The sequence below is a fragment of the Chelonia mydas genome, chromosome 4 (genome assembly GCF_015237465.2).
Source record: "Chelonia mydas isolate rCheMyd1 chromosome 4, rCheMyd1.pri.v2, whole genome shotgun sequence".
NCBI classification, from domain to species: Eukaryota; Metazoa; Chordata; order Testudines; family Cheloniidae; genus Chelonia; species Chelonia mydas.
The window spans coordinates 3,936,420-3,963,736 of NC_057852.1; the positions used below are offsets into that span (position 1 = coordinate 3,936,420).

Consider the following 27,317-nt stretch of genomic DNA (forward strand, 5'->3'; position numbering starts at 1 on the left):
TCCAGGCACTCGTGGATCACCATGGGCGTTTCATTGACATTAACGCAGGCTGGCCCGGAAAGGTGCATGACGCACGCATCTTTCGGAACACTGGCCTGTTCAGGAAGCTGCAAGCCGGGACTTTTTTCCCAGACCAGAAGATCACTGTAGGGGAAGTCGAAATGCCCATTGTGATCCTTGGAGACCCCGCTTACCCTTTAATGTCATGGCTCTACACAGGGAGCCTTGACAGCAGCAAGGAGCAGTTCAACAACAGGCTGAGCCGGTGCAGAATGACTGTGGAGTGTGCTTTTGGCCATTTAAAGGCCAGCTGGTGCTCTCTGTATGGGAAGCTGGACCTGGCCAATGACAGCATCCCCACTGTTATATCCGCGTGCTGTACCCTCCATAACATTTGTGAAGGGAAGGGTGAACGATTCGCTCAGGCATGGAACTGGAGGTTCAACACCTGGAGGCTGAATTTGAACAGCCAGAGAGCAGGGCTATTAGGGGGCCCAGTGTGGGGCTGCAAGGATTAGGGATGCTTTGAGGGAGCAATTTGAGGCTGAAAGCCACCAGTAATGTCTGGTGCCCTGCACGGGAGTGAAGTGCAGTGGCTCCAATGTTAGTAGGAATCTATGTTCGCTATGCTGACTTGCAGTGCCTGTTTCTTTCCTGGGCTAAAGTATCTTTTACTTTATGCAATAATAAAGAATGTTTTCAAAGCCAAAAGATCCATTTATTGAAAAGAAAATTCATTTATTGAAAAGAAACCCAACAGCTTGGGAAACAGAAAGGGCAAGGGGGTGGGGTGGGGAACGGTACAATCACCGATTTGCGTATGTCCTGTTGTCATACTCAGCCTTCCTGTCTGGAGTGCTGTGCAATGAGTGCTACACTTCAGGATGGCTATACTGCATGGTGATGGGAGTTGAGTGCAGAGGGTCAGGGTCGTAGTTTTCAGGGCTGGGTGGTGAAGCTACAGGTGTTGGAGGCAGCTGGTGGTGGTAAGAACCCGGATATTGGGGAAACTGGGTTGGAGGTGACATGGGGGCACAAGGGAAAGGGTTTTGGGACAAGGGCTGCAGGAGGGGGGTCAGGCACGGTAGTGTTCCGCCTGCATGGCTACGAGCACCTGGATCTAGTCCGCTTGGCTCTCTGTTATGCTTATCAGTCGATCCGTGCTTTGCTGCCGGAACACCGCGCTTTTGTGCCGGCGCTCCTCATTCTTCTGGTGGATCCTCCTTTCACTGTCCCGCCACTCCTGCACTTTTCGATTTTCATTACTTGAATGCTGCATTACTTCATGCAACGTCTTCCTTGCTTCTACGTGGCCTCTTTCTGATTCTTTGGAGTCTTTTGGCCGGTGATAACATGGACGGCTGAGATCTCAAGGTTGCATCTGTAAAGGCAAAATGCAACACTTAACAGAGGCAGCATTGTTCACACCAGACAGAGCAGTGATTCCCCCATACTTAAGGGCAAGCACAGTCTGCACAATAGCATAATTTGCCTGTCCCAAAACGAGCGCACATAACCCACAGGAGCCCCAAAATGGTGAGTAAGCACAGGGTCAAGCGTGACTGATTGTTTCACGGCTGTACTGTCCTCTGGGTTTCTGTGCCTTGGGGAGAGCCAACAGGGGCAGGGGGCCCCTATACTGAACACTGTCCCCACATTTTCCACAGGAGTTCGTCCTGGAAGATATCTCGCTGCTGAGGGTGACCTGGGAAGCAAGGGAAGGTCTTCTACTACAATGCGGCTTCCGCCCTGACCCATATGCAGCTTGCCTGTGTGCAGCAATGGTCCCCCCGCCCCTCACAGCACAGTGGCATGGACCAGTTAGCCTTACTGGGATGAGGACAACCGTGGCTCTCCCGAGAAACCTGCACAAGCGCATTGCCCAAGTTCCGGATGAGACCTTTGAAGAGATCACTGAGGCCGATTACCACGATGTGAGAGAGCACATCAACGCCCTATTCCGCATCTAGGCATGCATGCATCCCTAACCCTCCTCGCCCCAACAGCCCACACCGAATAACTTCCTTCCCAGAATAAAAGCCACTTACCAGGAACCTCCTCTGGTGTTTGTCCTTCCCCAAGCACCGGCCACCGTGACTGGCTACTTTCCTCCTGGCTTGAGAGCAGCTCCTGCCTGCATGCATCTAGGGATTCCGGGGTGTCTTCCTCCACCTCAGCACCCTCGCTCCCGCTTTGCTGCTGCTCCTCCTCCTCCTCCCGCCTGTTGAACTGGGCTCTGAAGTGTCCACGGTGGTACTCAGAGTGGAGGTGGGGTCGCCTCCAGGTATCACGTCCAGCTCTTTGTAGAAATGGCAGGACGCAGGGGCAGCACCGGAGTGGCTGTTCGCCTCGCAGGCTTTGCGGTAGGCATTCCGCAGCTCCTTCACTTTAACCCTGCACTGCAGTGCGTCCCGGTCATGGCCCCTTTCCATCATGTCCCTTGATATCAGCCCAATGGTATTGTAATTCCTACAGCTGGAGCGCAGCTGGGACTGGACAGCTTCCTCCCCCCAAACACTGATGAGGTCCAGCACCTCGCCATTGCTCCATACTGGGGATCGCCTGGTGCGTGGAGGCATGGTCACCTGGAAAGATTCGCTGAGAGCACTCCACGCCTGGCTGAGCAAACGGGAAGGGGAATTTCAAAATTCCTAGAGAATTTAAAGGGCGGGTCTGGCAGTTGGTCACCTGGGGGCAGGGCAGTAGAGTTCAAAGTGACAACCAGAGTGGCTAGAACAGGCATTGTGGGACACTTCTGGAGGCCGATCAGAGCGCACTAACGGACCAGGGCGTCCACACTGGCTCCACGGTGCTCCAGCGGGGGCTCAGCGAGCGTTATTCCACTCGCCGAGGTGGAGTACCAGGAGCAGACCAACCGCAGAGTCAGTGTGCTCTACGTGCCTTGCCAGTGTGGACGGGCAGTGAGCTAGTCGCCTGGGGCTCCTTTAATGCTCTGTAACTCGCAAGTGTAGCCAAGCCCTGAGTCAGATCTGTGCACCATGTAGCAGACAGCATGACCATCATTGAATAGACCGAGCTAGAGATATCCACCAAAACAGATTTTCCATGTTCTTAACAGCATGTTTCTGGAACCATGCCAAATGGCATGTCTAAAGTGTATTGGGGCACAAAATCTACCTGGAAACAAAGCTTAACTATCTTGTGAAATAGAAAGGGCTGAGGATGACTTTTCAGGCCTGATTGAACACACATAACTCCAGAGAGAACACAGGTTTTGGATGAGCATAAACTGCTCCTCCTCCATATCAGTCTCATGGGGTTCTCTCCTTTTTAGGACAACCTGTGAAGAAAACGACTGGTCAGGTTTCAAAGCCAGTTGCCTTCCATAGCTAGTGGTGCTTGTGCAATATTTTATCAACAAACCCCCCAATAGCCTCAGTACCTAAGGAGGGGGAGGAGGATGGTTTTCTCTTCAGTGCCCCTTCCTCTGCTCAATATGGCAGCTGCATTAACAGCTTTGCAGTTGGCAGATAGTAGTTACTAGCTTGGGATAAGGGTACAGAGCATGCAAGGCGCTCCCTGTAGAGACAGCGAACACTTCTGTAGTAGCTACCAGGCTTTCCTTTCCTTTCCTTTCCTTTCCTTTCCTTTCCTTCTCTTTTATGAAGAGGGCCATGGCTTGTTTTGTGGGAACTAGGAGCCTTTGTCTGTTCTCTCTCCTGCAACAACCTTCCCTTCAAAAGTCTGTTTGTAAAGAACTCTTCCAAGAAGTCCCCTAAACCAGGAATTCCCAAACTGTGTGTATACCCCTGAAGGTATGCAAGCCATCTCTGGGAAGAATGAGGGGGAAAATTGTATAATGGTGGATTTTATTTTATTTACTGCATTTTTATACTAGGCTACTCAGCCGAAGCTTTAAAACTGTGTGCATTTGTTGTTTAAAATACAGTCGTTAATTTACTTCAAGATGTCCCAATAAGAACACAGACGCTGACATACACCTCAGTCACCATATGGCGGGGTTCAGTTGCTCAGCAATTTTCCAGTCTAACTGAGCTCAGATCTTAGTCAGGGTTGTGTCTTTTTTTTTTCTTTCCGGTTGTATACGTCGCACTATAACTATCTGCATATAACAGTGAAATATGAGCAGATGTCTAAAGACAGGTGTGTTAAGAAGAACACACAAGGCATCAGTGATGAGAAAGGTAGGAGTACGTCGGCAACTGGTAACTCTGGAAGGGGGTAGGCAATAAGAAAAATTTGGGAACCTCTGCCCTATACTGACCAGTGCCTACATTCATTGCCCCATTATTGGAGCAATGACCCTGTATTAGAGCATCCCAGATGCACATAAGCTTCTCTTCCTTCTCCCAAAATCCCAGCTGCCTCCACTAATCCACTTGACTCATGGACCTCTAGCGGGTGAAACTTCCGTCTAACCCTAATGTAGCTATGCTTTGGGCGACTGTTGCGCCAATGTTCTTCCCTCTTTTTCTAAACTTAGAGAGCCTTTCTGGTCCTGTAGTTCCCAAAAGCTCTGTCAAGGCTGAATCCCCACTCTGTCACTCTGAGTGCAGAAGTGGGGGTGTAGCGGAGCAGTTACCCCGCTCCTGTGAAAGGCCAGGCTGATTGGGGAAGCAGCCACAGCTGGGGCCACGCCCCAATCAGGCCACAGCTGAGCCTATAAAAGGGCTGTGAGCCAGGAGCTGGCTCAGTATCTCTCCAGTGCTGGAGAGAGAAGGACCTGGCTGCCTGGGAGCAGGGTACTAGAGGTAGAGTAGTGCTGGGGAAAGACAAGAGGAGCTCCAGCCTGGCAACTCCCCAAAATGCAGGCCTTGTGCAAGGCCTAAAGAGAGGTACTGGGCTGCAGGGAAAGGCAGCAGGTCCAAACCCCCCATTGCCAGTGATGAGTGGTTTACAGACTGCAGTCTGCCCCAGTGAGTGGGGGCTAGATAATGACTGGCAGTAGCCACTGAGGCAAGGTGGGGATAGAGGGTTGGGGGTTCCCCTAGGAGGGGAGACCCAGATTGTGGGTTACTGCTGGGGGCAGGACCCCAAGGGAAAGGGCACTGGGACATGGGGCCAGCTGTAGGTGAGACACTGGCCTGCAGAGGGTGCTCCGTATGCTGGAAAAGAGCTAAGTCCCAAGATGACCAGCAGGAGGCACCGCACCGGTGAGTCTTGACTTTTGCTACAGGGGGCCTGCAAGGATTTTTAAAGCTAATACAAGCTCGGAGTGGCAAGCATTACGCTCCCAAGGTTACAGCTTTTCTCTGACCTTGGTTTGGTAAACATTGCCACCACCCAAATGCAAAAAAAAAAAAAAACCTTTTAACCCCTGGAAGGAGAGCTTGGGAATTCCTCCCTGTGGGGTACCCTCAAGCCCTTTCACACCCCCCTCTGGGGAAGAGCTGAGGAAAAAAAACAAAGGAAATTAGCTGTGGCTACCAGCTAATCAAAGAACATACACAAACCCCTTAGGACACCAAAAATACAATCCTGTTCTTTAAAAAGGTAAAGTTTATTAAAACAAAAAAGAAGTAATTACATCTAGAACTTAGGCTTATGCTAGATTTTAAAAGAGCCATTCCAAAAATCAAGCACCGAAAATAGCTTTCTTGGGGGTTCAGCTTAAAGGTTACAAGCAAATAAAATGACAGGTTTCAGAATTGGAATTCATTTGCAAATTGGATACTATTAATTTAGGCTTAAATAGAGATTGGGAGTGGCTAAGTCATTATGCAAGGTAGCCTATTTCCTCTTGTTTTTTCCTACCCCCCCCCCCCCCCGATGTTCTGGTTAAACTTGGATTTATGCTGGAAATGGCCCACCTTGATTGTCATGCACATTGTGGGGAGAGTGGTCAGTTTGGATGAGCTATTGCCAGCAGGAGAGTGAGTTTCTGTGTGTGTTTTTTGGGGGGGGGGGGGGTGTGAGAGAACCTGGATTTGTGCAGGAAATGGCCCACCTTGATTATCAAACACATTGTGAAGAGAGTGGTCACTTTGGATGGGCTATTACCAGCAGGAGAGTGAGTTTGTGTGTGTGTGGGGGGGGGGGGGGGGGGGCGGAGGGTGAGAGAACCTGGATTTGTGCTGGAAATGGCCCAACTTGATGATCACTTTAGATAAGCTATTACCAGCAGGAGAGTGGGGTGGGAGGAGGTACTGTTTCATGGTCTCTGTGTATATAATGTCTTCTGCAGCTTCCACAGTATGCATCCGATGAAGTGAGTTGTAGCTCACGAAAGCTCATACTCAAATAAATTGGTTAGTCTCTAAGGTGCCCCAAGTACTCCTTTTCTTTAAGCAAACAAAAGCATCTGGGGTTAGCACAGAAGAGATCCACAAGCCAAAATAAACCTGATTGTGTCTGTCTAAACATTCCCTATCCAAATTTCTTCCTGGTATGGAAGACGAATTGTCATACCTGGTTCAAGCCTTACACAGCATTGCTGCTCTGTCCCTACAGCCCAGAGAACAACAAAGGGTAAGTTTTTTTTTGTTTGTTTTTTTTCCCCAAATGTAAAAGTTCTACCCCATTGGCTCTTTTGGTCGGGTGCCTACTCCTTTTTCTTTTACCTGTGGCTTTGTTAACTCTTCACAGGTAAAGCAAACAGAACAGACACCAAGAGGGATTTTATAGCTAACTGGCTGGCGGGGTGCCCATCAAAGGAAGCTACTCCCCTGCCCCCCTTCATGTATCACGTGGTCTGAGATGGCAACAGAGAAGAGAGCTAAAGAGTGTGAGAAGTCCAAAAAGTGACTAGCGGCATTGAAAGCTGAACAAGAGAGGCTTCAAGAAGAGGCCAGAAAGCAGGAGGCAGAGCGGGAAAAGGAAGAACTTGCCAGGCTGAGACAAGACCTGGTAAATGAGCTGGCTATTCCTGGTCAGGGCCTGGAACGCAGGCTGACTGGGCTTATTGGACATGCAGCATCCATGTGCAGTCCTGAGTCTACTGCTGTAGTGAACTGCCAAGGCCTCTGTCGCCTAAACTAGTCTAAAGCCTGTTCCTCTGAGGATGTTTCTTATGTCACGTTAAGAAAGCAACCTGGCAATCAGCACTTCAGGCCCCTAAGGGTACATGTGCACAGCTGGAACTGAACAGCAAAACCACCAAAGCATGCTTCTACAAATGCACCTCCCGTTGCTTAGGGCGGAGTACCCAGGCCACTGGAAGCAGTCACTACTCTTTAGTGTTCAAACACTATTCCCTGACTGCATCCTCTTGGCTGCTGAGCTATACTACGGTCGAACAGGAATGAGAGTGTAATTAAAGCCGTGGTAACTGACCCTTATCTGTCCTTTTTGATTTTGTAGGTACACAAGGCAAACCTGTTCCGAAGTACCGCAGTTGGCAGGTGAAGCCAAGTGACCAGCCCCTGACCATGCCCAAGTCTCCCAACTTCTCGCACAGATTTGTGTTGATTATAGTGCACCCCGCTGTGGCCCCGTCATCTGCTGCAGCACCCCTCCCAATCCTGCTGTTCCCCCCCCCAGCTCTGAGGGTGTTCCACCTGTGGCCCCCCGAGCATATGCCCAGGTGGCTGCAGCCCCTCCATGCACTGCCATATCGTCTTCCTGACCACTGCCGCTAGCTCCATCCCTGGTGGCTGGGGTCCCTTCCCTACCCTGACCAGGAAGCATGGCATCCATTACCTCCTAGTGCCTGCCTCACCCCACATGGAGACCTACATATGGACGTTGGCACCGATGGTGGAGCCCGTGGCCATGGTGGTGGCCTCCAAATGTACGGGAAGATCGTCGTCTTGACATTGGAGGCCGCTGCCCAGGAAGCGATGGAGCAGGGCCTGGCGGCAGGGGGGGCATATATGTACCCATTGAGCCCCTTGAGGACCTGGGTGTATGGGTGGTTTTTACCTCCATCCCTCCCTTCGGGCCCAACGCTGACCTTTCTCCCTTCCCCTCCACTCTGGGGAAGCCCATTTCCATTATCAGCCCTCTCCCACTGGGCTGCAAGGACCCCACTCTCTATCACGTCCTGTCCTTCACTGCCAGGTCCAACTCCAACTGCTGCTGGCAGCATGTGATGGGGTGGCGCTCCAGGGGTCCTTTTTAGAGCCCTACCATGGGGCCCACTACCAGGTGCACTACTCCTCAGGGGAGGTCCGGTGTTACCTCTGCTGGGCGATGGGACACGTCCAGAGGGACTGTCCCCTGGCCCAGCATGGAGTGGCGCCTGAGACCCGGGAGGGTGCCGGCCCTGCCATCTCTAGCGAAAATGGTGGCACAGCCCCCGTAGCTGCCCCTCCTCCTTCTGCAATTGATCCCACTTGAGCCTTGGGGGTAGCCCCCCTGTCGTGCCCAGATGACCTGGTGCACCTGACCTCCATCATGTGTAGTCTGGCAGGGCCCATGGGAGAGAGGGCCCACCCCAGGGGAGGTTCCCTTCCCCAACCTATGGAACCATCGCCCTTGCCCCCCGGCCCTGCCCCTGCTGGCCAGCCCTCCACTGCCACCTTGGAGGGCTGGGTACTTGTGCAGGGGAAGCGCAGCAAAAGGAAGGCTCAGGCTCAGAACCTCCCCCTTGTTGCGGAGGGCAGGAGGCAAGACCATTTTGGGGTCTGCTGCTGCCAAGCCTTCCGCTGTGCCCCATGATAGAGCCCAACAGGTGGAGCTGGCTGGGAAAGCCTTGGCAGCGGAGGGGAGGGCAGGACCTCCCCCCGCTCGGAGCCTCTCCCAGGAGAGGCCTCGGATGGAGCCCTCCCAGCCCCTTTTTCACCTGTGCCCCCTTTGGCGCTGAGGCAATTGCTGCCTCGGTTGCTGGCAGGGAGGACTCTGGAGTGGTGGGGGGGGGGGGTGACTCCACCTCCATCTTTGGGAAGATCGAGGCCCTGGGTCTGACCCCAATTGCCTAGGGAGAGGGCGACCCTTTGCCAGTGGACCTCGATCTGGGCGGCGGCTTGCTCTCGCCGCCCTCTCCTCCTCTTTCCCCAGGCTGCTGCCCCCACTCTTGACCTTGGAGCGCCCCTGGGTTCATCCATCTGCCTGATCTCAGATGGCACCCGGCTCATGGCTGCCGAGCCCCTGGTGGTGATGGCCAGTGCTGAGTGGCCAGGCCCTGAGTCCTTGGGTGTGCCCCTTTCTGAGGCGGGGTGGCTGCCTCCCTCCCGGTTGGGGGCCCTGCTGCTAATGCCACCATGCCCAATGCCATGGCTGAGGACACTGAGCTTGTTGAAGTGCCCAGGGCTGGCAGCGGTGAGGGCCCCCTTCCCATACCCACCCCCTCAGCCCCTGAATCCAGTTGAGAGGTGCCGCACCCTGGTGACATAACTGCTGGGGATCCCGCTCCCACCTTTGACCCTTCCCTGCCTCCATTCCTGGCCCTGACCCCAGCACCGACCCCGGTGATGCATTGCCCCCCACCTTTGCCTCCCTCCCCCCCATATTGCTGCTACCACCCCCAGGGTTGTTTTGTTTCCCCTGTCCTCGGACAACCCTCAGGGGGCGGTTTTTGTGCCTCCCATCCCTGACCCTTTAGGGGCTGCTCTCTTCCCTCCACCGCCCCCTCCCCTGCCAGAGATGGAGAGGGGTTGTGTGGTGCACCGGGGGTCTGCCCCTGTTTGCCTGTCTCCATGGGCCGTGGGACTATCACAGGGGCCCAGCTGGAGGACAGCAGCAGGTCCGTGACCCCGTCTGCCGCTGAGCTGCGTGATGAACTGGACTGCTTTCTGTTGGAAATCCTTGAAGCCACGGGTTAAGGTTCAGCTCTCTCCCCAGCGCTGGGGGGACTTCCATCTCGTTCTCCAGGCAGTGAGGGCCATTTTGAAGGGGGGAGGGGGACCAAGAGGCAGGACATCATGGCCTACCAGCAGGCCCACAACTTCCGTGACTCCCTGCTGGCTTTCGCGGTTCCTCACGGATTGTTGTGAGGCCCACCGAGGGCTGCCGACACCCCTGCCCGCGAGGATCCTCCCCAGCCCTCACTATGAGACAGATCATCTTTGCTCCTTGAACACCAGGGGCTGTAGGGTGGGTCTCTGCAGGAGCCAGGTGCTCTCTTTCCTCCAAGAAGGAAGGGAGGTACTCTGTGATCTTCCTGCAGGAGACCCACATGGCTCCAGCCGTCGAGGCTAGCTGGCGGCTGGAGTGGTGGGACGGAGTGTACTTTAGCCACCTTAGCACTCATTTGGCTGGGGTGACCACCCTGTTTCCCCCAACTTGTGGCCTGAGGTGCTGGGGGTCTCTGAGGTCGTGCCGGGTTGCTTGCTGCATATCCTGGCTTGTGTGGAGGGGCTGACGTTGAATCTAGTCAATGTCTACAGCCCGAATGCAGGCCTGGAGTGGGTGCATTTTTATCAGCAGGCATCCGCCTTCCTTGACATCTTGGATCCTCGCAAGTGCCTGGTCCTGGTTGGGGATTTTAATACCATCCTTGAGGACTGGGATTGCTCAGGGCTCGAGAGCAGCCAGGCCGCCACAGGTGTCCTCAGGGAGATCATCGACCATCACTTCCTGGTGGATGTCTGGCGCGACTACCACCCAGATGAGAATACCACCTTTATCTATGTCCGGGTGGAGGTCGACAGGTCACGCCACTTCCGGTTGGACCGCATTTATCTATCATGTTTCCATCTGGCACAGGCCCACTCCTCCTGCATTCAGCCAGTCCCATTCTCAGATCACCGCTTGGTGACCATGACGGCCTCTCTCACCTCCCTGGTCTCACGCATCCAGGCAGAGTTCCTGTGGGCGGCGTCCACTGGCTCCCTAGACAGCTTTGAGGAGCGGTGGGCGCTGTCCGGGGTTCTCTGCTCAGTATCCCCTTCTGATCCCTAGTTCTGAACCTATGACCCCCACTTCTGTCCCTGTTATTCATTAGTTGTCCCCCCAATTCAGTTGGTTCCTGGGTCCAGTGGATCCTCCTACATGGCTGGAGGAAGGGCCTTTAGAAGGGAGCAGGTTTATGTCCACCTGCCTCCCAGAAATGCCAATAAGGCCTCACTACACTAACCTAGTATACTTTTTCAGGTACAAGTATTTTATCATATGCTGTATATGCTTTTAAAGTGTGTATTAAAGTTTCAGTTTCAATTCAAATTTCCAACTAATGACTAAATTGGCAACACTACGTGCATGTAACTAGTTGATCACTGGGAGGCGGGGGGTGTAAGGAAACTCCTGATAAAAACCAGTTTAGCTGTATTTCCCTGAAAGGTCTTTGTGGGATCACATGTGTGCACACAACCATTATGCTGTCTAGGGAGACACCTAGTGGGGGTAAAATCCCAATGAATAATTGATCATATGGATGGTCTCTTTGAAGCAATTTTGACATTCAGATTTAATGTGTGCCATTTTTTGCCTATTTTGCTGGGAGTGGGATATCTTGCTTAGTGCAAGTCTGATCTGTTACTGAATCACTGAAAGCAATAGATGTATGTTTGCTGTCTTAATTCAAATGTGCTGCTAATATAGTGTATTTTGTATTGTTTTCTTATTTATGTATGTTACTTGGGGGAAAACAGGCAGAAGCCTAAAATGATTTGTTTCCAGCTTATGAACCATTCTTACACTTACATCCCAATCCTGCAAACAGTGACACATGAGTTTAGCTACATACCTGCGTGTAGTGCCACTGAAGTCAATAAAGTTAAGCACCTGCGTAGGCGCATGAAAGATCAGAGTCTTAATAGGGTTTTAAGTCACATATCGTCTTAATGATCTGTCCTAATTAAGATATTTTCTGCTAACTGCACACATATAAATATCTGCTGATCTGAATACAGCATTTACAGTTTCTTCATAAACAATGTAATGAACAGGAGTACCTTTCTGATTAAATTACATATAACACGTTCTTAAGCAATTATAAGTACTTTATAAATACTTTGATAAAAATTAAATATTATTTAATATTTTATTAGCTGATAAAGCTTCCCACTTAGCAGTATATCTTAAAGGAAAATATTTAATTAATATTTAATTAAATTCTGAAAATCAGAATAACAAAAATATAGTTTTTTAAAAAACAGTCCATGGGTCAGAGTTATGGCTGTTGTGTCATGATGCCTTTTAACAAACTCATAATTCCTTGTGTACATAAGAAAAAATGTTTTGTTTTAAACTTTAAAGAACCTGAAAAAAATGGATATGTCATTTATGACCTGATCCTGGAACCAAAGAATTAACACGATTCTAATCTTATCTTACAATAGAGTGGAAGCTGTTTTGTGTTACTATAAAAGCTGAAGACATCAAAGCATTGGTCTCCAGAGAAATATAGGCTTATATTTCAGTGCTTTGAATTAAGCCAATCTAACTTTACATGGGCAACTAGCAGATAGATATTTCTCAACTCCTCCAACCGACACATCATGTGAATCTCGAATAAATATGCCAACAAAGCCACTCAGAAAAGTGCACATTTAAGTGGACTGAAAAGTAGTTAATAGACAACTTTGCTTTTGCTTTAAATTGTTTACTGACCTTACATTTAACCATAAATAAGACTGTCAACATGTAGCACTGGAAATTCTAACTCCTGGCATGAAAGGATTAATACCCGCACAGGGAAAGGTCTACTGAAATTGTGAGAGACAGTCACTGATAGTTTGTCTACAAAGAGTCTCTGTTGAATGCTGGAATAAATGGTTTACTGGGACACTGCCAATTAACATTCTTGACTGTTTTAGTACATAGATAAGTGGAGGAACTCAATACTGACTGCTCTTCAAGCCAGTATTTTGAAAACAACTATGTATCAGGCTACCTCGAAAGGTATTTCAACCTTTTCTTCACAGAGGATTTGTTTAAATAAGAAATGCTGCTCTCATGGACTTTGACTTGTCAATGAGGCTTCTTAGCTCTCTTGCAACTCGAAATGGTTTCATTCTGAAAGAAAAATAACAGCATAAATGTCTGTGTCTGTGCAACAACAGGGTATGAAATGGCATGGCAAAAACCACCCAATTCTTGTGTGTTCATAGTAATAATGTGTGCCTATATAGTACCTTTCATCATGCCCAAAGCACTTTACAAACACTTTGGGCTAAATCCACAAAAGGATTTAAGTTTGAACTTCCACTTTAGGCAGCTAAATTCAAAATATAGAGCCTCACAACCCCCATTCAGCTGCTGCCTAACCCTGTAGTGCCTGAAGTCCTAAAGTCCCTCTGTGCCTCTATAACCCACACACCTCCTGGGTGTGGTGGTGTGTCCCATCTAGTGGCACTGAGACCACTTAGAGAGAGAGACAATGATCTGCTCTACAGCCTTAGTTAACAAGCAGTTGGCTTTTAGTTCATGTGGTAGAGGCTCCTGCGCTAAGCTCCAGAGGTCCCAGGTTCAATCCTGCCCACCGACGACTGGGGTCTGTCGGTATTACACCTACATTTCTGCCAACAAATCTCCTGTCCCCTAGGTGCCTAAAAATCTGCCAGTGGGCTTCGATAGAGCTGCCCTAACTCAAGCCTAAATCCCAGCAGCATTCTCAGGTTAGGCATTCCTTTGCCTGTCTCCACGGGCTAGGCCTGATCTGGCAGGTGTTCTCAGAGGCTGTCTTAAAGCACATCTGCTGAATCAGGCCCTGCCTAAAAGATAGATAGAGGGGGTGCTAGCTCTCTTATAGCAAGTTGTTAAAGCTTTCACCACCCAGGATGTGGGAGACCCAGGTTTTATTCCCACACCCACCAGCTTCAGAGCAAGGATCAGAGCACAGGTCTCCCAGGTAGGGCTCTAACCACTGGGCTACAGGGTATTCTGGGGTGGGTGGATTTTCAGTCTGTCCTGTTGAAGCCATTCCACTCATAATAAAACAGAAACTAGAACAGGCCCTTGAACTCTGGCCAGTGACAATTTAATTGGACAAACTGGAATGTCTTCAACAAGAGAGCTGGGGCATGCTGCATCCCAGAATATCCCATGGCCCAGGGCACTTTCCTGAGACACGGGTTCAAATCCCTGCTCCAAGTCAGGCAAACGGGGAAACTGAACCTAGGTCTTCCTAACCACTGGGCTAAAGTGTGTAAGGGGGATACTACCATGTTACCTCCTCTAGGGAGAGAGGGTTTAGGCATCTAACTCCAGCAGAGGGTTCACAGCTGTGACTCCTGAGTGGAGATGGGCACCACCCTCCAATCCAGACTTAAGTACCTAAATCCCTTTGAGGGGCAAGGCTTAGGCCACATCCATCTCCTCAGCATTTCTTATTGGTTAGCTTAGGTGGCTCCCCACACAGCTGGCTTTTGTGGATCCTATTCTCAGGTGCCTAACTCTCCCCATGTATTGTATAGGGAACCTGGGCACCTAACTCCTGGATTCCACAGGTGGTCAGGTGCCTAAACTTAGGGTCTGCAACACTAAGCCTAAGCCACCCTTGTGGCTCTAGCCCTTAACTCTCACAGCAGCCCTTTGTGGGGTAGAGAAGTATTATAACACTCATTCTGTGGATGGGTTAACTGAGATACACTTGGCTGGTGCATGGAATCACAGAGCCTGAATCTGGGAGGAGTTGAATACCTTCAAGATCTAGCTGGAACCAGTATTTTATGAAGATCAGAACTGGTTGTGCTATTTGTCTGATCAGGAACGTAATGTCCATTTTGTTGTCTATAGATCATATACAACCATAAAGGCACCTGGAATTGGCACACCCACTGAATGATTAAGATTAATGTGTTCTAATTTTTGCAGCATCTGATAAAATGAAGCTATGTTATAGATTTTTTTTATTGCCTCAGGGCTTAGCTATATGGGCAGCTATAGTAGTTCAGTTATCTTCACTATAAATTTCTACACTTTCATATATTTCTGTTTCTTGCAAGTTTATCAGCTCCGGATTTTGTGATAATGGGACTGATCAACTGATCAAAGGGACCTTTCTGGCTCATTACTATGAAACCTTTTCCTCCTAAATTAGGTCCACAGTGATGGGCATGGTATTAAACCTAGATAGACTGGATGTAGTGGATAGCTCTAGGATTCTGGTAGCATACCAGTATTAATGCACATGTCCATAAGGAATACTGCAGCGGAGACTTGAACTTTATTTTATCTTGGAAAACACCAAGCCCTGTGCAGAAATAAATGCACTTCCACAGAATTGCCTGTATGTATCTAGCCTTTGGGCAAAGTCACTGCTCAGGGCTTGGCAGGTATTTCTTACCATGGTGGCTGAAGGAGGAAGCTCTGATATCAGAGAGACAAGGTAGGGGAAGTAATATCTTTTATTGGACCAACTTCTGTTGGGGAGAGTGACAAGCTTTCAAGCCACACAGAAGTTGGCCCAATAAAAGATATTACCTCACCCACCTTCTCTTTCTAATATCCTACTTGGCTACAACAACACTGCTCTGGTATGTCATTCCCTTGTGATCAGCATTCAGTTCATCAGCATTCAGTGTGGTCAGCATTCAACTGACTGGCTAGAAGCATGCGGTGCAACAGTGAAAGACTCAACAGTTGAAAAAGTGAAGAACTCTCTCACCACGTTCAAAAAATTTGCATAATGGCTGAAGAATGCACCGATGCAAATGGGCATCAAGTATTAAGTCACTGTATATGTTATCTTGATGTCAGTGGTAGGCCAGAAGATGCATTTCTAGATATTCAAGTTACAGAAAACACATCGGCTGCATCTGTGACAACCCACATCTTAGAAGAGTTAAATGCTGGTCAATTGGACCCCAAAAAGATGGTTGTTTGTGCATTTGATGGAGCTGCAAACTTCTTTGGAAGACATGGTGCAGTACAAGCTTTGCTCAGAGAAAAGTGTAACTCTAATCTCTCCAATATACACTGCAGAGGCCATCTACTCCAACTAGCACTAGTACGAGCTGCAGAATCTTCAAAAGACATTAAAAAGGCTATAAATTTAATGTCTTCATTATATTCTTTTTTCAGCAAGAGTCCAAAAAGACTGAATATCTTGGAAAATATAGAAGATACACTGGGACTGAAGTTCAAATTAGTGCAACCTGGGAAAACCCGCTGGCTTTTTCATCAGCAATCCTTGGCTGTTGTCTTAAAATTACTCCAGCCATTATTACTGGCTTTGGAAAGTATCTACCAAGATGGGATGGATCTAAGTAGTGAGGCTGGTGGATTACTTTTGCTACTACGTTCAGAGAAGACTATTGCCATTCTCTCTCTTGTAAGTCTACTGTTGAAACCACTTGGGTCATTAAACAATGCCATCCAGGTATCTGCTACACCAGTAGTAGATCTTTGTCCAGCAATAGAAGCTACATTTGGATCAATCAGAGAGCTATCCATTGAAAAAGTACTGGAAGAAGCAAAGACTTCAGTCCAGAAGTTGACTAATGAAGGCATTTATATTGAATCCTTAAGTGAAGAGGACAAGAAGTGTTTGTTAAGACAACTGAAAAAGTACACAGACTTGAGTCTTAAAAATCTACAACAGCAACTTCTAGATTCTACTCAACCTCTACGTAGCTTTTACAGATCCCTGTCCTATAAAACACCAACAGTTGAGTGGAGTGAGGCACTCCAGCAATGGGGCTGCCATGTGCTCAGGACAGAATAGAGAATTTGAACACAGCGTGGAATATCATACCATGAATGAATGAAGATTTGACTTCAACTTCTTTTTTATCATCACTAGTGGCTGGACCCGATCTTTGTGCTCTGTTTCCTGGGATGAAAGAAGTAGGAATTCATCTCTTGCTACTCCCAGTCACAACAGCTACAGCTGAGCATTCTTTTTCTTTATTGAATAGAATTTTGTGTTTTGAAAGAAGTCGCCTTCTGACTGATCATGTGAATGAACTAATGAGCATATCAGTTGAAGGAATGGAAGTACCGGACACATGAGAAACTATGAAAGATGAACGCATTGCATTTGAGAAGTTCATTAACAGAGTTGTGCAAAATTATAACAAGAAACCAAGAAGGATGTAGATGTAGTGCTTAATAGAAGTCTTGTTAATTTGTGTGATTTTAACTTGAGTTAAATCTAATAAAATAGTCATGAAACATTTTTGAGTTTTTACTAGGGTGCCATACAGTGCACCTTCACCCTCATGGTCTCACCCCTCATCGGCCCTGACACCCTCCCCTGTAAATTCAAACACCCTCCCTAATTTCAATTCCTGGGGAAAACACTGCCCGGAATGGCTCACAGCAGCCCAAAGCAGCAATTACAGCAGAATACTTGCTCAGCCCTGGGCTGAAGAAGGTGCAGTGCAGATGGAATCCTCAGGAAATTTTGTGGTTAAACTCTAAGAAATCTCTACTGAGCATGTGCAAATTGAAATTTTTCAGAAGCTTATAACTTGGCCAAATATGGGTGGATTGTCATGAGGCTGGCAAAAGACACATGTCTGACACAAAGGCCACACCCTGCCAAATTTCAAGACTCTGTTCCAAAGCATGAGGATATAGAGCTTCTCAAAGAATTTTAGCCTCATTCTCAGATAAGGATGAACTGTTTTGGCTGAAAATTTTCAGAAAAAAATATAGCCTGAGGCATGGAAAATTTCAGCCCAAATAGTTAAAGTTTGGCAAAGTTATATACCAGGGTGGCCAAACTGCAGCTCTTTTACCTTTAAAGTGCAGCTCATGGAGCTCCCCACTTCCCCCCCAACACACACACACACTCTCTGCCTACCAGAATAGGTGGGAGGGGAGAGCTTGGGGCTTCTGCCCTATGGTGGGGTGGTGGGGCTTGGGGCTTTTGCCCAGCAGAGGAGGGGTTCTCAGGGCTTCAGCCCCACAGGGCATGGCTGACGGGGCTCGGAGCTTCAGCAGGCGTGAGGCTGAAGCCCTGATCCCCAGCAGGCGCCTCCTGTGCGGCTGAAGCCCCAGCAGGTGAGCCCCAACTCTCAAACTTCTGAAGATTGTCATATGTGGCTCAGAAAATTTGGCCACCCCTGTTGCATACAACTGAAAACAGGATCTTATAATGGGAAGCAACCTTAATAATGAGTGGTGCTAGCAGTCCTGCCTATAATAAAATGTCACACTTGTCACAGCATTGAGCAACTACCACCATCTCCTGCTCAGAAGAGAGGCAGTGCAGGACCATGCTGTATGGACTTGGATGCAGAAGAGCTTGGTTCAGTTCCTGGCTTGGCCACAGTTTCCCTGTTGTGAGCTTAGGCATGTAACGTCATCTGCTCTGTGCCCCAGCTTACTCTCTGTAAAATGGGCACCGTGCCTTCTTGCCTCGTGGGGTGCGAGGAGGCCGGCTGCACTGATGGCTGGGAGGTGCTAGGGACTGTATAAGGACTTGGACAGCTGGCATCTCTCACAAAGGGAGTCACTGAATTTTGTGGGGTGGTGCACCAGGATGCCTCTACCCAAGCCAGCCTGGGGGGAAAGCTGAGCTCGGCAGCAAGGTCCCTGCTGGCTCCTTGCCCTGTGGACTGCTCCCACAGGTGCCACTGACCCCCCCCCCCCCCATTCCCATTGTACCATCCCCCCACCCACAGGTGCCACCATCCCCCCACTCCTATTGGAGCCAGCACCCCACCCCAACTGGTATCCCAGCCCCTCTACCCCACAGGAGCCACCTCCCCCACAGGTGCCCCACCTCCTCTCCTCTCTCCCATGGGCACCACTGACCCTGCCCCCATCCCCCGGGTGCGGGGGGGGGGTCTCCGGGGGCGTGGTCAGTGGTGCAGGGTGGCCGGGGCGGGTTGTGACGCGAGGGGGCACGTGCCCTATAAGCCGGCGGCCCGCGGCGCCGGCCGCTGGGTGCGGAGATGGGGGTGCGATGTCGCGTCGCGCGCGCGACCGCTCTGCTGCTGCTGTGCGGGGCGCTGGCAGGTACCGGCCGGGCGGGGGCGGGGGCGGGGGCGGGGGCCGGGGGGAGGGTTGCCGTTGCCATGGTAACACTGCGCTCCTGTTTCCTCGCAGGGATTCTCCTGCCGCCGCCCGCGCGGGCCGCCGCCGCCGCCTCGGTGAGTGGGGCCGGGGCGGGGGAGTGAGTGGGGCCGGGGCGTGCGGGGGGGGGCAGCCCGCGGCACCGCCCAACACCCCCGGGTCCCCAGCGCCCCGCACTGCTGCGCTGGGTCCCGCAGCATCCTGCCCCCCTCCCAGCGCCCCGCCCTGGCACCCTCCCCCGGCGGGTGTCTGCGGGCAGCGGCAGGGGCCCGTGCCCATCCCCCCGGCACAGGGCAAGCCCCGGGTGCCCCCCCTTTCCGTCCCAGGGAGCCCGGGCTGGGGAGCCAGGCCCGGAGCCCCGGGGTGCCTGCCCGCAGGACGGCGAGGGCAGCCCCCCGCCGGGAATACCCAGCGCGTGGGGCCTTCCCCGGCTGCGGCGCGGGCAGCCCCTGGCCCGGCTGGCCGGGGGTCTCGCCGCCTTGCGGGCTCTGTGCGGCGGCGTTTCCGTGGAGGCTGCCCTCCGCCCCGGCTGCCTGGGCGCGGGGGTTGTCTGGCTCCCCCAGGCCGCTCAGCCGCCGCGCGTTGTAACCCTGGCGGAGACCAGGCCCGCAGCTGCGTCCTTCGCTGTAGTCAGTGCTCCGCTTCCCCCCCTTCCCACCGGAGCTTGACCCCCGCTAGCCACGTCGGGATGAAGATTTTACAGCGGGGTAGCTGATGCTTCAACTAGGGATATGTCTACACTAGTTACGGCGTGGTAGCCATGGCAGCGTAACGTGAAATGCAGACACGGCCTACGCCTGCGGGGGGGCTTCCCGTTGGTGTAGGAAGAGCATCTCCCTGGGCCACAGCCGCTAGGCTGCCGGAAACGTTCTCCCGCTGCCCTAGCTGTGCCCACAGCCGGGGCTAGGTCAGCACCGGATATGTAGCATGGGGCTTTCTCACATCCCTGACCAACATAGCTGTGTTGACTAACAATTTAAGTGTAGGATTTTATAGCAAGATAACTAGCTCCAGATAGCTTATTCTCACTATAAAACCTCCTATTCTGGCCCTAAAATGTTATGCGAACGTGATTTTGAATGGATTCCATCTTACAGTATGCTGTTGATTTGTTAAGTGACCATGTCTTCACTGCTAAAAATGCTGTGAAAAGAAAAGGAGTACTTGTGGCACCTTAGAGACTAACCAATTTATTTGAGCATGAGCTTTCGTGAGCTACAGCTCACTTCATCGGATGAAAGCTCATGCTCAAATAAATTGGTTAGTCTCTAAGGTGCCACAAGTACTCCTTTTCTTTTTGCGAATACAGACTAACACGGCTGTTACTCTGAAAAATGCTGTGGTGGCTTTTTTAATCTTTCAGGGTAACTGAAGTGCATGAATGATCCTGAGGTAAACACACAGTGAAGACAAAGCACTTCAGTTTTACCAGGAGGTAAATTTGTGGAGGCCAGCCTTACACACCCAACTTGGGTTGACCTCTGAGTTTATTTCGTGCAAAAACTAAAACCTTTTGTCTCCACTGTACTTCTGTTTTGGGAGAGCTGCCGTGCGTTAGTTATCCCAAGGTTAAAAAAACACTCCTTTTTTAGCAATGATGACTAAGGTCCCCTTGACTGTTAAGCAATATAAGTATTTAGCTAAGTAATGGTAGGGAGCAGTTAGTATGTGAAGCCTGAAGTGATACATTTCCACATAACTAGGAAAGTGATGCAATATCTCACAACCCCTCCACAAATTTTTATGAAATGTTGATTTTTATTTTGTATATAAGTACATTGGTATGCCATTGGAAGATGGCAGGATTTGTTAAATTGCTTAATCCAAAAAAAAAAAATTCAATTAAATTGCTTAAAGGTTTCCAAAATGCTGTTTTGGAGTTGCTTATCCTAGACTGTTTCATAAGTTTGTTTCCTCTCTAGCCAAAATGCTACTTGTATGGTTTGCCTGGATGTCCAAAGAACTTTAACCCAGTTTGTGGGACTGATGGGCACACTTATCCAAATGAGTGTGCACTTTGCCTTTCAAACAGGTAATTGTGTAACTTGGACACATCCTGTCTTTTTTTTGTCTGAAGTATAACAAACTTTGCACATAAAGTAGTGACTCTTTTTCATTTTCCAGGCTGCGTTACTGAAACAGACTTCAGCTCTCTCTCACTTCTTAAACTGTATGTGTAGGAGTATTTCCTCAAATATTGATCTCCTATAGCACACTTTTTATGGTGTCACATGCAAATGATATAGTTTGGATTCTATTAGCCACAGATGCTGCACGCTCACTTATGTATCCTGCAAAACTAGTGGCTTGTGGGAATTTTATTCTGTTGTGCTACATAACTCCTGCTCACTGCTTGATAAGACCCAACACCCTACCAGCTCATCATAGAATCAGGGACCTATAGAACATGAAAGGTATCCCCCAAGAGTGAGGGAGTGGGATGAAGCTATCCCAGCCTTAGAGGTGCTTTTACTATAATCTTTTTTTTGGGCTCTAGACTTAAACCGTTCATAGTTTCTTATGTAGGGAAAGTGGTTGAGTGACGAATGTTGAGGGCATAGATACTTGTGCCTCCTGATACTGGAAGGGCACAGTCTGAAGGGGAAGATGTGACTGCCCCACATGTCTCCTGTGCCTGGTGTCGTCCTCGCCCTGAGCCCAGCCTGGAGCTCCTGTGCTCTCCCCACCCCACCGGAATTACCTGCGGGGGGGAGGGGGGGGGCTTTTTCCTTCTCCTGTTGCGCCTCTCTTCCCCCCACCCCCCTTCCCCCAGCATGTTCAGCTGCTCTTCCTGGCAGCCAGGCCTGGGCGGGGAGTGGGAGGGAGCCACTTCTCACAGCAGCTGAAGGTAGCCTGGGTCACTGACTCTGTGCAGTATGGTGGCTGCCTGAGAGAGAGAGCCCCTACCCCCCCCCCCCCCCCCGGCACGCTTCTGGCTCACTCAGCCCCTGTCCCTAGCAGCCAGGCCTGGGCAGGGAGCAGAGGGGGCCAGGCAGGCCACCACCTCAGCCAGGCTCTCTTGCAGGCAGCTGCTGCTCTGCACAGAGCAGCGACCGAGAGCAGCCCACGTGGAAAGCAGCTGGTCCCACCCCTTCTGCTCCCCACATGGGCCTGGCTGCCAGGGACAGGGGCTGGGTGTGCCAGGGGCAGGCCCAGTGGGAGAAGGGCAAAGCGCCTCTTCCTCCCCCCTCCCCTTGTAGGCCAAGTAGAAAACTTGGTGGGGGGGAGGGAGGAACATGACCCCACATACCCCCCCCCGCATTGCCTATGGTTGAGGGGGGAAATATTTTGTCCCACTTCATACCATCTATACTGAAATCACAATGTGATTGCTGCTCGAGTAGTTAGCTTTGGTCCCAAAACAGTGAAGCTGCAGCAGGGCATACTTCAGCATGGACTCTACAAGGCCACCTGGAACACTGGATAACTACTTGCAGGCCTATCCCATGCTGAAGTGAGTGCTGACACAGCTTCACTGGTCTGGGACCTGAGCGAACTAGATTAAAGCTAGCTCTGATATGTCTACTCAAAACATACTATCAATACCAGTCAGGGTGGATAAAAATCCATGATTTAAAAAAAACAAACAAACCCTCCCAATGATTAGTGATTTAAATCAAATCTACCCTGATACCAGTACTCATATAGTGAATATCTTAAAGGAAATTTGTTTCCCTTCTGTATTGTCTGCATGTTGTCTCAACTTTAATACTTAACGAAAATTTTCTCCTGTTTGCCACTTAGTTCCAACGTAGTTCTAAATAGATGAAATTGAGATTTATAAATAGGTCACTGCACAGCACCCTATCTTGTACAGAGAAATCCAAAAGAAGTTTCTAAGCGAAGTCCTGATTACTTTCCCTGCATCTATTAAGAAGTAATTTATGATGTCTAGTGATGTATACTGCTCGTGTAATTTTTATATGGTTTTGTGTGTGCATTATGGGATTGACACTTCATATAAATGAAATGGTACCTTAAACCCTCATATTTGATGGCTTATGAAATGCTCAAAAATGTCTTTTGGACTGAAGATTCATGGGTATCAGCTTGAAAGTGGATTTTTTTTTTTAAGTTTCATTACAACCCATTTGGCAGTTTGCTTACTTGGCTGCTTTGTAGCACACTGATCGTTTGAATGACTTTGTTTTAAAACTTTTGACTTTGAAATCCTTATTCATCAGTATGTTTATTCATACTTCCTTTGTTTAGCTTTGAAAAAACAGTTATGGATATATGCAGTAGTCACTTAATTTCAGAAGAGTGCAGTGTCCAAATCTTCCAAGTTTCTCAAGAAGGAGAACAGTGGGAAGAGCTCTTACTTTCATACAGGAAGCTTGTATACCCTCTGACATGTTTGTTGCTTGACTTTCGTCCATGTGAGCTCTGCTTATTGTGCTTTCTCCTGCACTAGTTACCTGCCACCCTCAACTTTGCTTAATTTAACTTAATGTCTGTATAGTAGTTTGTAAGATGTTTACAGTGACTGGTATATCTTAAGTGGCTGAAATGACTTAGCAGATAGGTAAGTACATCCTATTTGAATAAGAAATAGGAGTTAGTAAGTTGCAACTAGAGATAGTATTCTGATGCAATGAATGGCTGCTTTGCAGTTCTGTTGTATCATCTATCAGAAGATCTACAAAAGCTTTGCAAACAATACTTTTAAGCTGCAAATACCGTTGTAAGATAGAGATTTGACAGAATGGGAAATTGACGCATGGAGATTGCGTGGCAAGCCCAAGATTTTACAGGAAGTTTGTAACAGAACCAGGGATACATCCCAGGTCCCTTTACACTCAGTGCTCTCTTTTAACCATAAAATCCAGGTTTGTGCTTTTTTTTTTAAAGCTGAGCAAGTTTGGGCCTGGTTTATTCTTAAATGGGTGCTCAGATGAGAGTTGAAAGATTAGCCACTGCCATCATACATCTTCTAAACTCTAGGGATCTTATTCTCATTTGCACTAAAGCCCCTTTACATTGGTGTGGTGCTGCAATAAGGCTTTCTTTTAAACAGCGAGAGATGTCTAAAGTGACCTTAATGTAACTTAGAAGAAGGCCCTGTGTCTTTGGTTGGAACTTTTTGTTTATAGTATTCATAAACAGATACTAATGTTAGAAAAGTTGATCATCATTTCAGCTCAGTAAGTGGCTCTGTTACTTTCAGATAAAAAGATTTCTGATTCAGCCATTTGTAACATGAATTCCTCAAAAGTAAGGATGAGCATCTTCCATTTGACTGCTATGATGAGTAAATTAAATCTCGATGTTCTACAGATGGCTTGATTCTGTTGTGGTAGAGAGGCCATAATAGAAACTCCATCTTGTATTCACTATGGATCTTTGTATTTTTAACCAATATGAATAGTTGAACAAATTATTTGTAAAAACTATAATCAACATTGTACTAAAGTTTGGTTATGGTCAGGAAAGTTACTATACCGAAACACCTTATTCCTTGTATCTCACTTACACCTGTTTACTAACTAAAACAAGTTTTTACTCTTGTCAAAATGGAAGCTAGGGTCTGCTCTGCTTTTTCGACACAAGTGCCAGTTCCAATTGTAAAACCTCATCACTTTAAGAGGTGGGAAAAAAAGTCCAGCTTCTAATTCTTCTCATTTTCAGTGCAGTCAGAAAAACTTGATTTGTAAACAAAGCAAATTTAATATTGTACCCCAAAACAAAACTCTGTTAGATCTTAACTTTGCATTCCCTGGTTTGCTCCCTTCAAAATGCTGAAGAGGGATACAAGTGTAAAAGAGGCAGGGGAGGGGGAGAAACGACCTCCTAAAATGGGAATGCACTGTTCAGAAGATGTATCCCCTCCACCACCGTTCTCCAGTGGTTTTTTGGACGAGGCCAGGCAGTTTTGTAAGGTTTAAATTTGGCTCTTTTCACTCCATGCATCTGAAGAAGTGGGTTTTTTACGCATGAAAGCTTATGCCCAAATAAATGGAGTACTTGTGGCACCTTAGAGACTAACCAATTTATTTGAGCATAAGCTTTCGTGAGCTACAGCTCACTTCATCAGATGCTATAGCTCATGAAAGCTTATGCTCAAATAAATTGGTTAGTCTCTAAGGTGCCACAAGTACTCCTTTTCTTTTTGCAAACACAGACTAATACAGCTGCCACTCTGAAACCTGCCCAAATAAATGTTAGGTTTTTAAGGTGCCACTGGACTCCTCGCTGTTTTTGTGGATACAGACTAACACGGCTACCCCTCTGATACTTTGCAGGGAGTGTGAGCCTCTCCTCCAAGATAATATTCTTGGATTATTGACATTTTGGCATTCATTTTAAGCTTTCTCTATCACAAGTTAAAACTCCTCAGGTTTATAAACTGTTACCAAGTCTTGCATGGATGACAGATTCAAAAGTAAGGCGTTCTCTAATAAGTCATTTAAGCATGATGTATAAAACTTTATATTGTAGTTTTGCAGTAAGATTTGCTGAAAACATCACTGAATGTGATTCTACTTGTAAGATGTAGAAAGAAGCTGAATACAATTCCACTGTGGAAAGTGTGTGTTTTGTTTGCCACTCTATTAGAATCTATCTTCTAATGTTTTTTTTTTTCTTTTTTTTGTTCTGGTTACAGGGAAAATAGGAGAGATGTCAAAATTCGCTGGAAGGGATACTGCTAATACGGTAGTATTAAACTTGAACATGGAACAGAGGAAAGCCAAATTGAAGAGGAAACCGTGTCTTAAATTTGCTGTCTGTGTAGTTTAGTCTGATTAAATAAAATGCCTATTTTGCTCTTATACCACTTTTGAATAGACATAATACCATTATTTTATTAAAATAGTAGTCATGTTTATGAATGTACCTGTAAGATTCATTTATATTCTCATAGTCTATATTTCCTTTTTCTTTGGAAGATACTACACTATTGAAGATTTCTGAATCTAATTTGATTTTATTATCTATGTAGAATTTGTCTGAGATGGCATGGTTACTTCATAGAGCAGTTGAGGCAGCTCGGTATGTGGGGATCTTGCAGGTTATATATACCATTGCTGCACCATCCATGTGTCTAACCTCCCTAGGTGTGGCATAATTTTTACTTACAAGACCAAATTTCTAAGCATGCTGTATGTTCCATATCATCCCCTACCACTGCAAAGTCACTGGTATGAAGTTTTTTTGTTTTATTTTTTAATTAAAAAGCCAGGATAACTTGTTCTAGTTACAAAAAACTTTTACCTCCCCTGAGATCTCGGCTGGCTGCTATAGGCAGAGGACTGTCTTTTCCACACTGAATTTGCAATACAGATTCTTCTTGGTGGTGTGTGGACCCTAACAGGAATACAGCTTACCTGCTGCCCACAATGCTTAAACTTGTTTTGTAACCATTTGATTCTGTTGTTGAAAGCCACAGTTTTTAATTGTCAGTAAGTTTTATACCATACCTATTTTTAGCTTTTATCAGTCTATACACTGCAAGCTACTTATGCACGCTTTTCACTTTGATGTGTGACTCCATCTTACTTTGAATAAAATATCTTGTTATTTCTGCATTAGTCAGTAGCAAAAGCAAAGTGCCAACTTAACATTCCCCACATTCAATTCTCACTATTATCAAATAACAACTTCAGCTTAATGCATTTCCACCTTAGTGATGTCTTATGATGCTGATGTTAAAATATATAACTTTAGCCCCAGAGGGGAACATATTACAGTCTAAGCCCCTGATGCTGTATCAGGAACTGCTAGCATAGAGCATCATTGGGGTGTCCATTCACTTTAATGAGACTCTTCCTGGGCTCAGGAAGATGATAGCCAATTCCAGTGCAGAGTCTAGGCATAAACTAGTAAGTTAGCTGTTTCAGAATGTTACTTGGTTGCATAGAAGGATTAAAAGTGTTTTGGTTTTTTTTAGTTAGATGTTGTCTTACCAAGATTTCTACTGTTAAACTGTAACATTAGTTATATAGGATGATTATTAAATAGTTTCATACCCTAGAAGTGGGAACCTTGTTAATAATAAGGAACAAAAATTCAGACCAATAAAAATAAGTTCTTCGAATATGTGTCAGTGTGGCTTCCACTCTAAGTTGACCTGTGCCCCATGTATCCAAGCTCAGAAGCTTTTGAATAGTAGTGTCCTGAATGTTCTAGTTCCACCCACACCACCCAAAAGCACAAAGAACAGAGCAGCTGCAACCATCCCTTCGTTCCCTCTTACCACTGATGGCAGCTAAACAGAACAAGTGGAGTCCTTGCATTACCCTTAACCAAATCTACTTTAGAGTATTAGTTAGGGGTAATTTCCCTCAAAATATTAGCCTCTTTTATTATGTTGTTCTGGTCATACCAAGAAAACCGAACAATCTAAACTAAATTTGTCCCTTGGCACTTCTATCCTCCTTGCTGGGGTGTTTGCTCCATATAGGTGAATAAAGAGTTACGTGTCTGAGAGCTGAGTTAGCTCACCTGACTGCACCTAGTGTGTCAGGCTTTTGTTGTTAGACCCAACTGGAGAGGAGCTGGGTCACTTTCATAAAATAAGGATGTGGACACTATAGGGAAGATGCAGGAGA

The 27,317-nt window shown here is 47.9% G+C and overlaps 1 protein-coding gene across 3 annotated transcripts; it reads left to right on the forward strand.

Moving 5' to 3' along the window:
* The first annotated feature begins 18,579 nt into the window (after positions 1-18,579).
* SPINK2 (serine peptidase inhibitor Kazal type 2) lies at positions 18,580-26,807 on the forward strand. 3 transcript variants are annotated; one of them, XM_037896533.2, is made up of 4 exons: positions 18,580-18,711; positions 18,802-18,845; positions 20,691-20,800; positions 25,373-26,807. In XM_037896533.2, exons 1-4 carry the CDS (start codon positions 18,648-18,650, stop codon positions 25,416-25,418), a joined length of 264 nt encoding a protein of 87 aa, XP_037752461.1. In that variant the 5' UTR covers positions 18,580-18,647; the 3' UTR covers positions 25,419-26,807. The 3 variants fall into 3 exon arrangements, with proteins under 3 accessions (XP_037752461.1, XP_043401477.1, XP_043401476.1); XM_043545542.1 differs by lacking the exon at positions 20,691-20,800 and having other exon boundaries at positions 18,592-18,711; XM_043545541.1 differs by having other exon boundaries at positions 18,631-18,845.
* The last annotated feature ends 510 nt before the right edge of the window (positions 26,808-27,317 follow it).

What these genes read in the sequence shown, in the direction of transcription:
- SPINK2 (XM_043545541.1), top strand. Translation starts at nt 18,648, where the DNA reads ATGGGGGTGCGATGTCGCGTCGCGCGCGCGACCGCTCTGCTGCTGCTG. An exon ending in GGGCCGCCGCCGCCGCCTCG is followed by an intron (nt 18,846 to 20,690) that starts GTGAGTGGGGCC and finishes TTTCCTCTCTAG; the next exon opens with CCAAAATGCTACTTGTATGG. An exon ending in GCACTTTGCCTTTCAAACAG is followed by an intron (nt 20,801 to 25,372) that starts GTAATTGTGTAA and finishes TTCTGGTTACAG; the next exon opens with GGAAAATAGGAGAGATGTCA.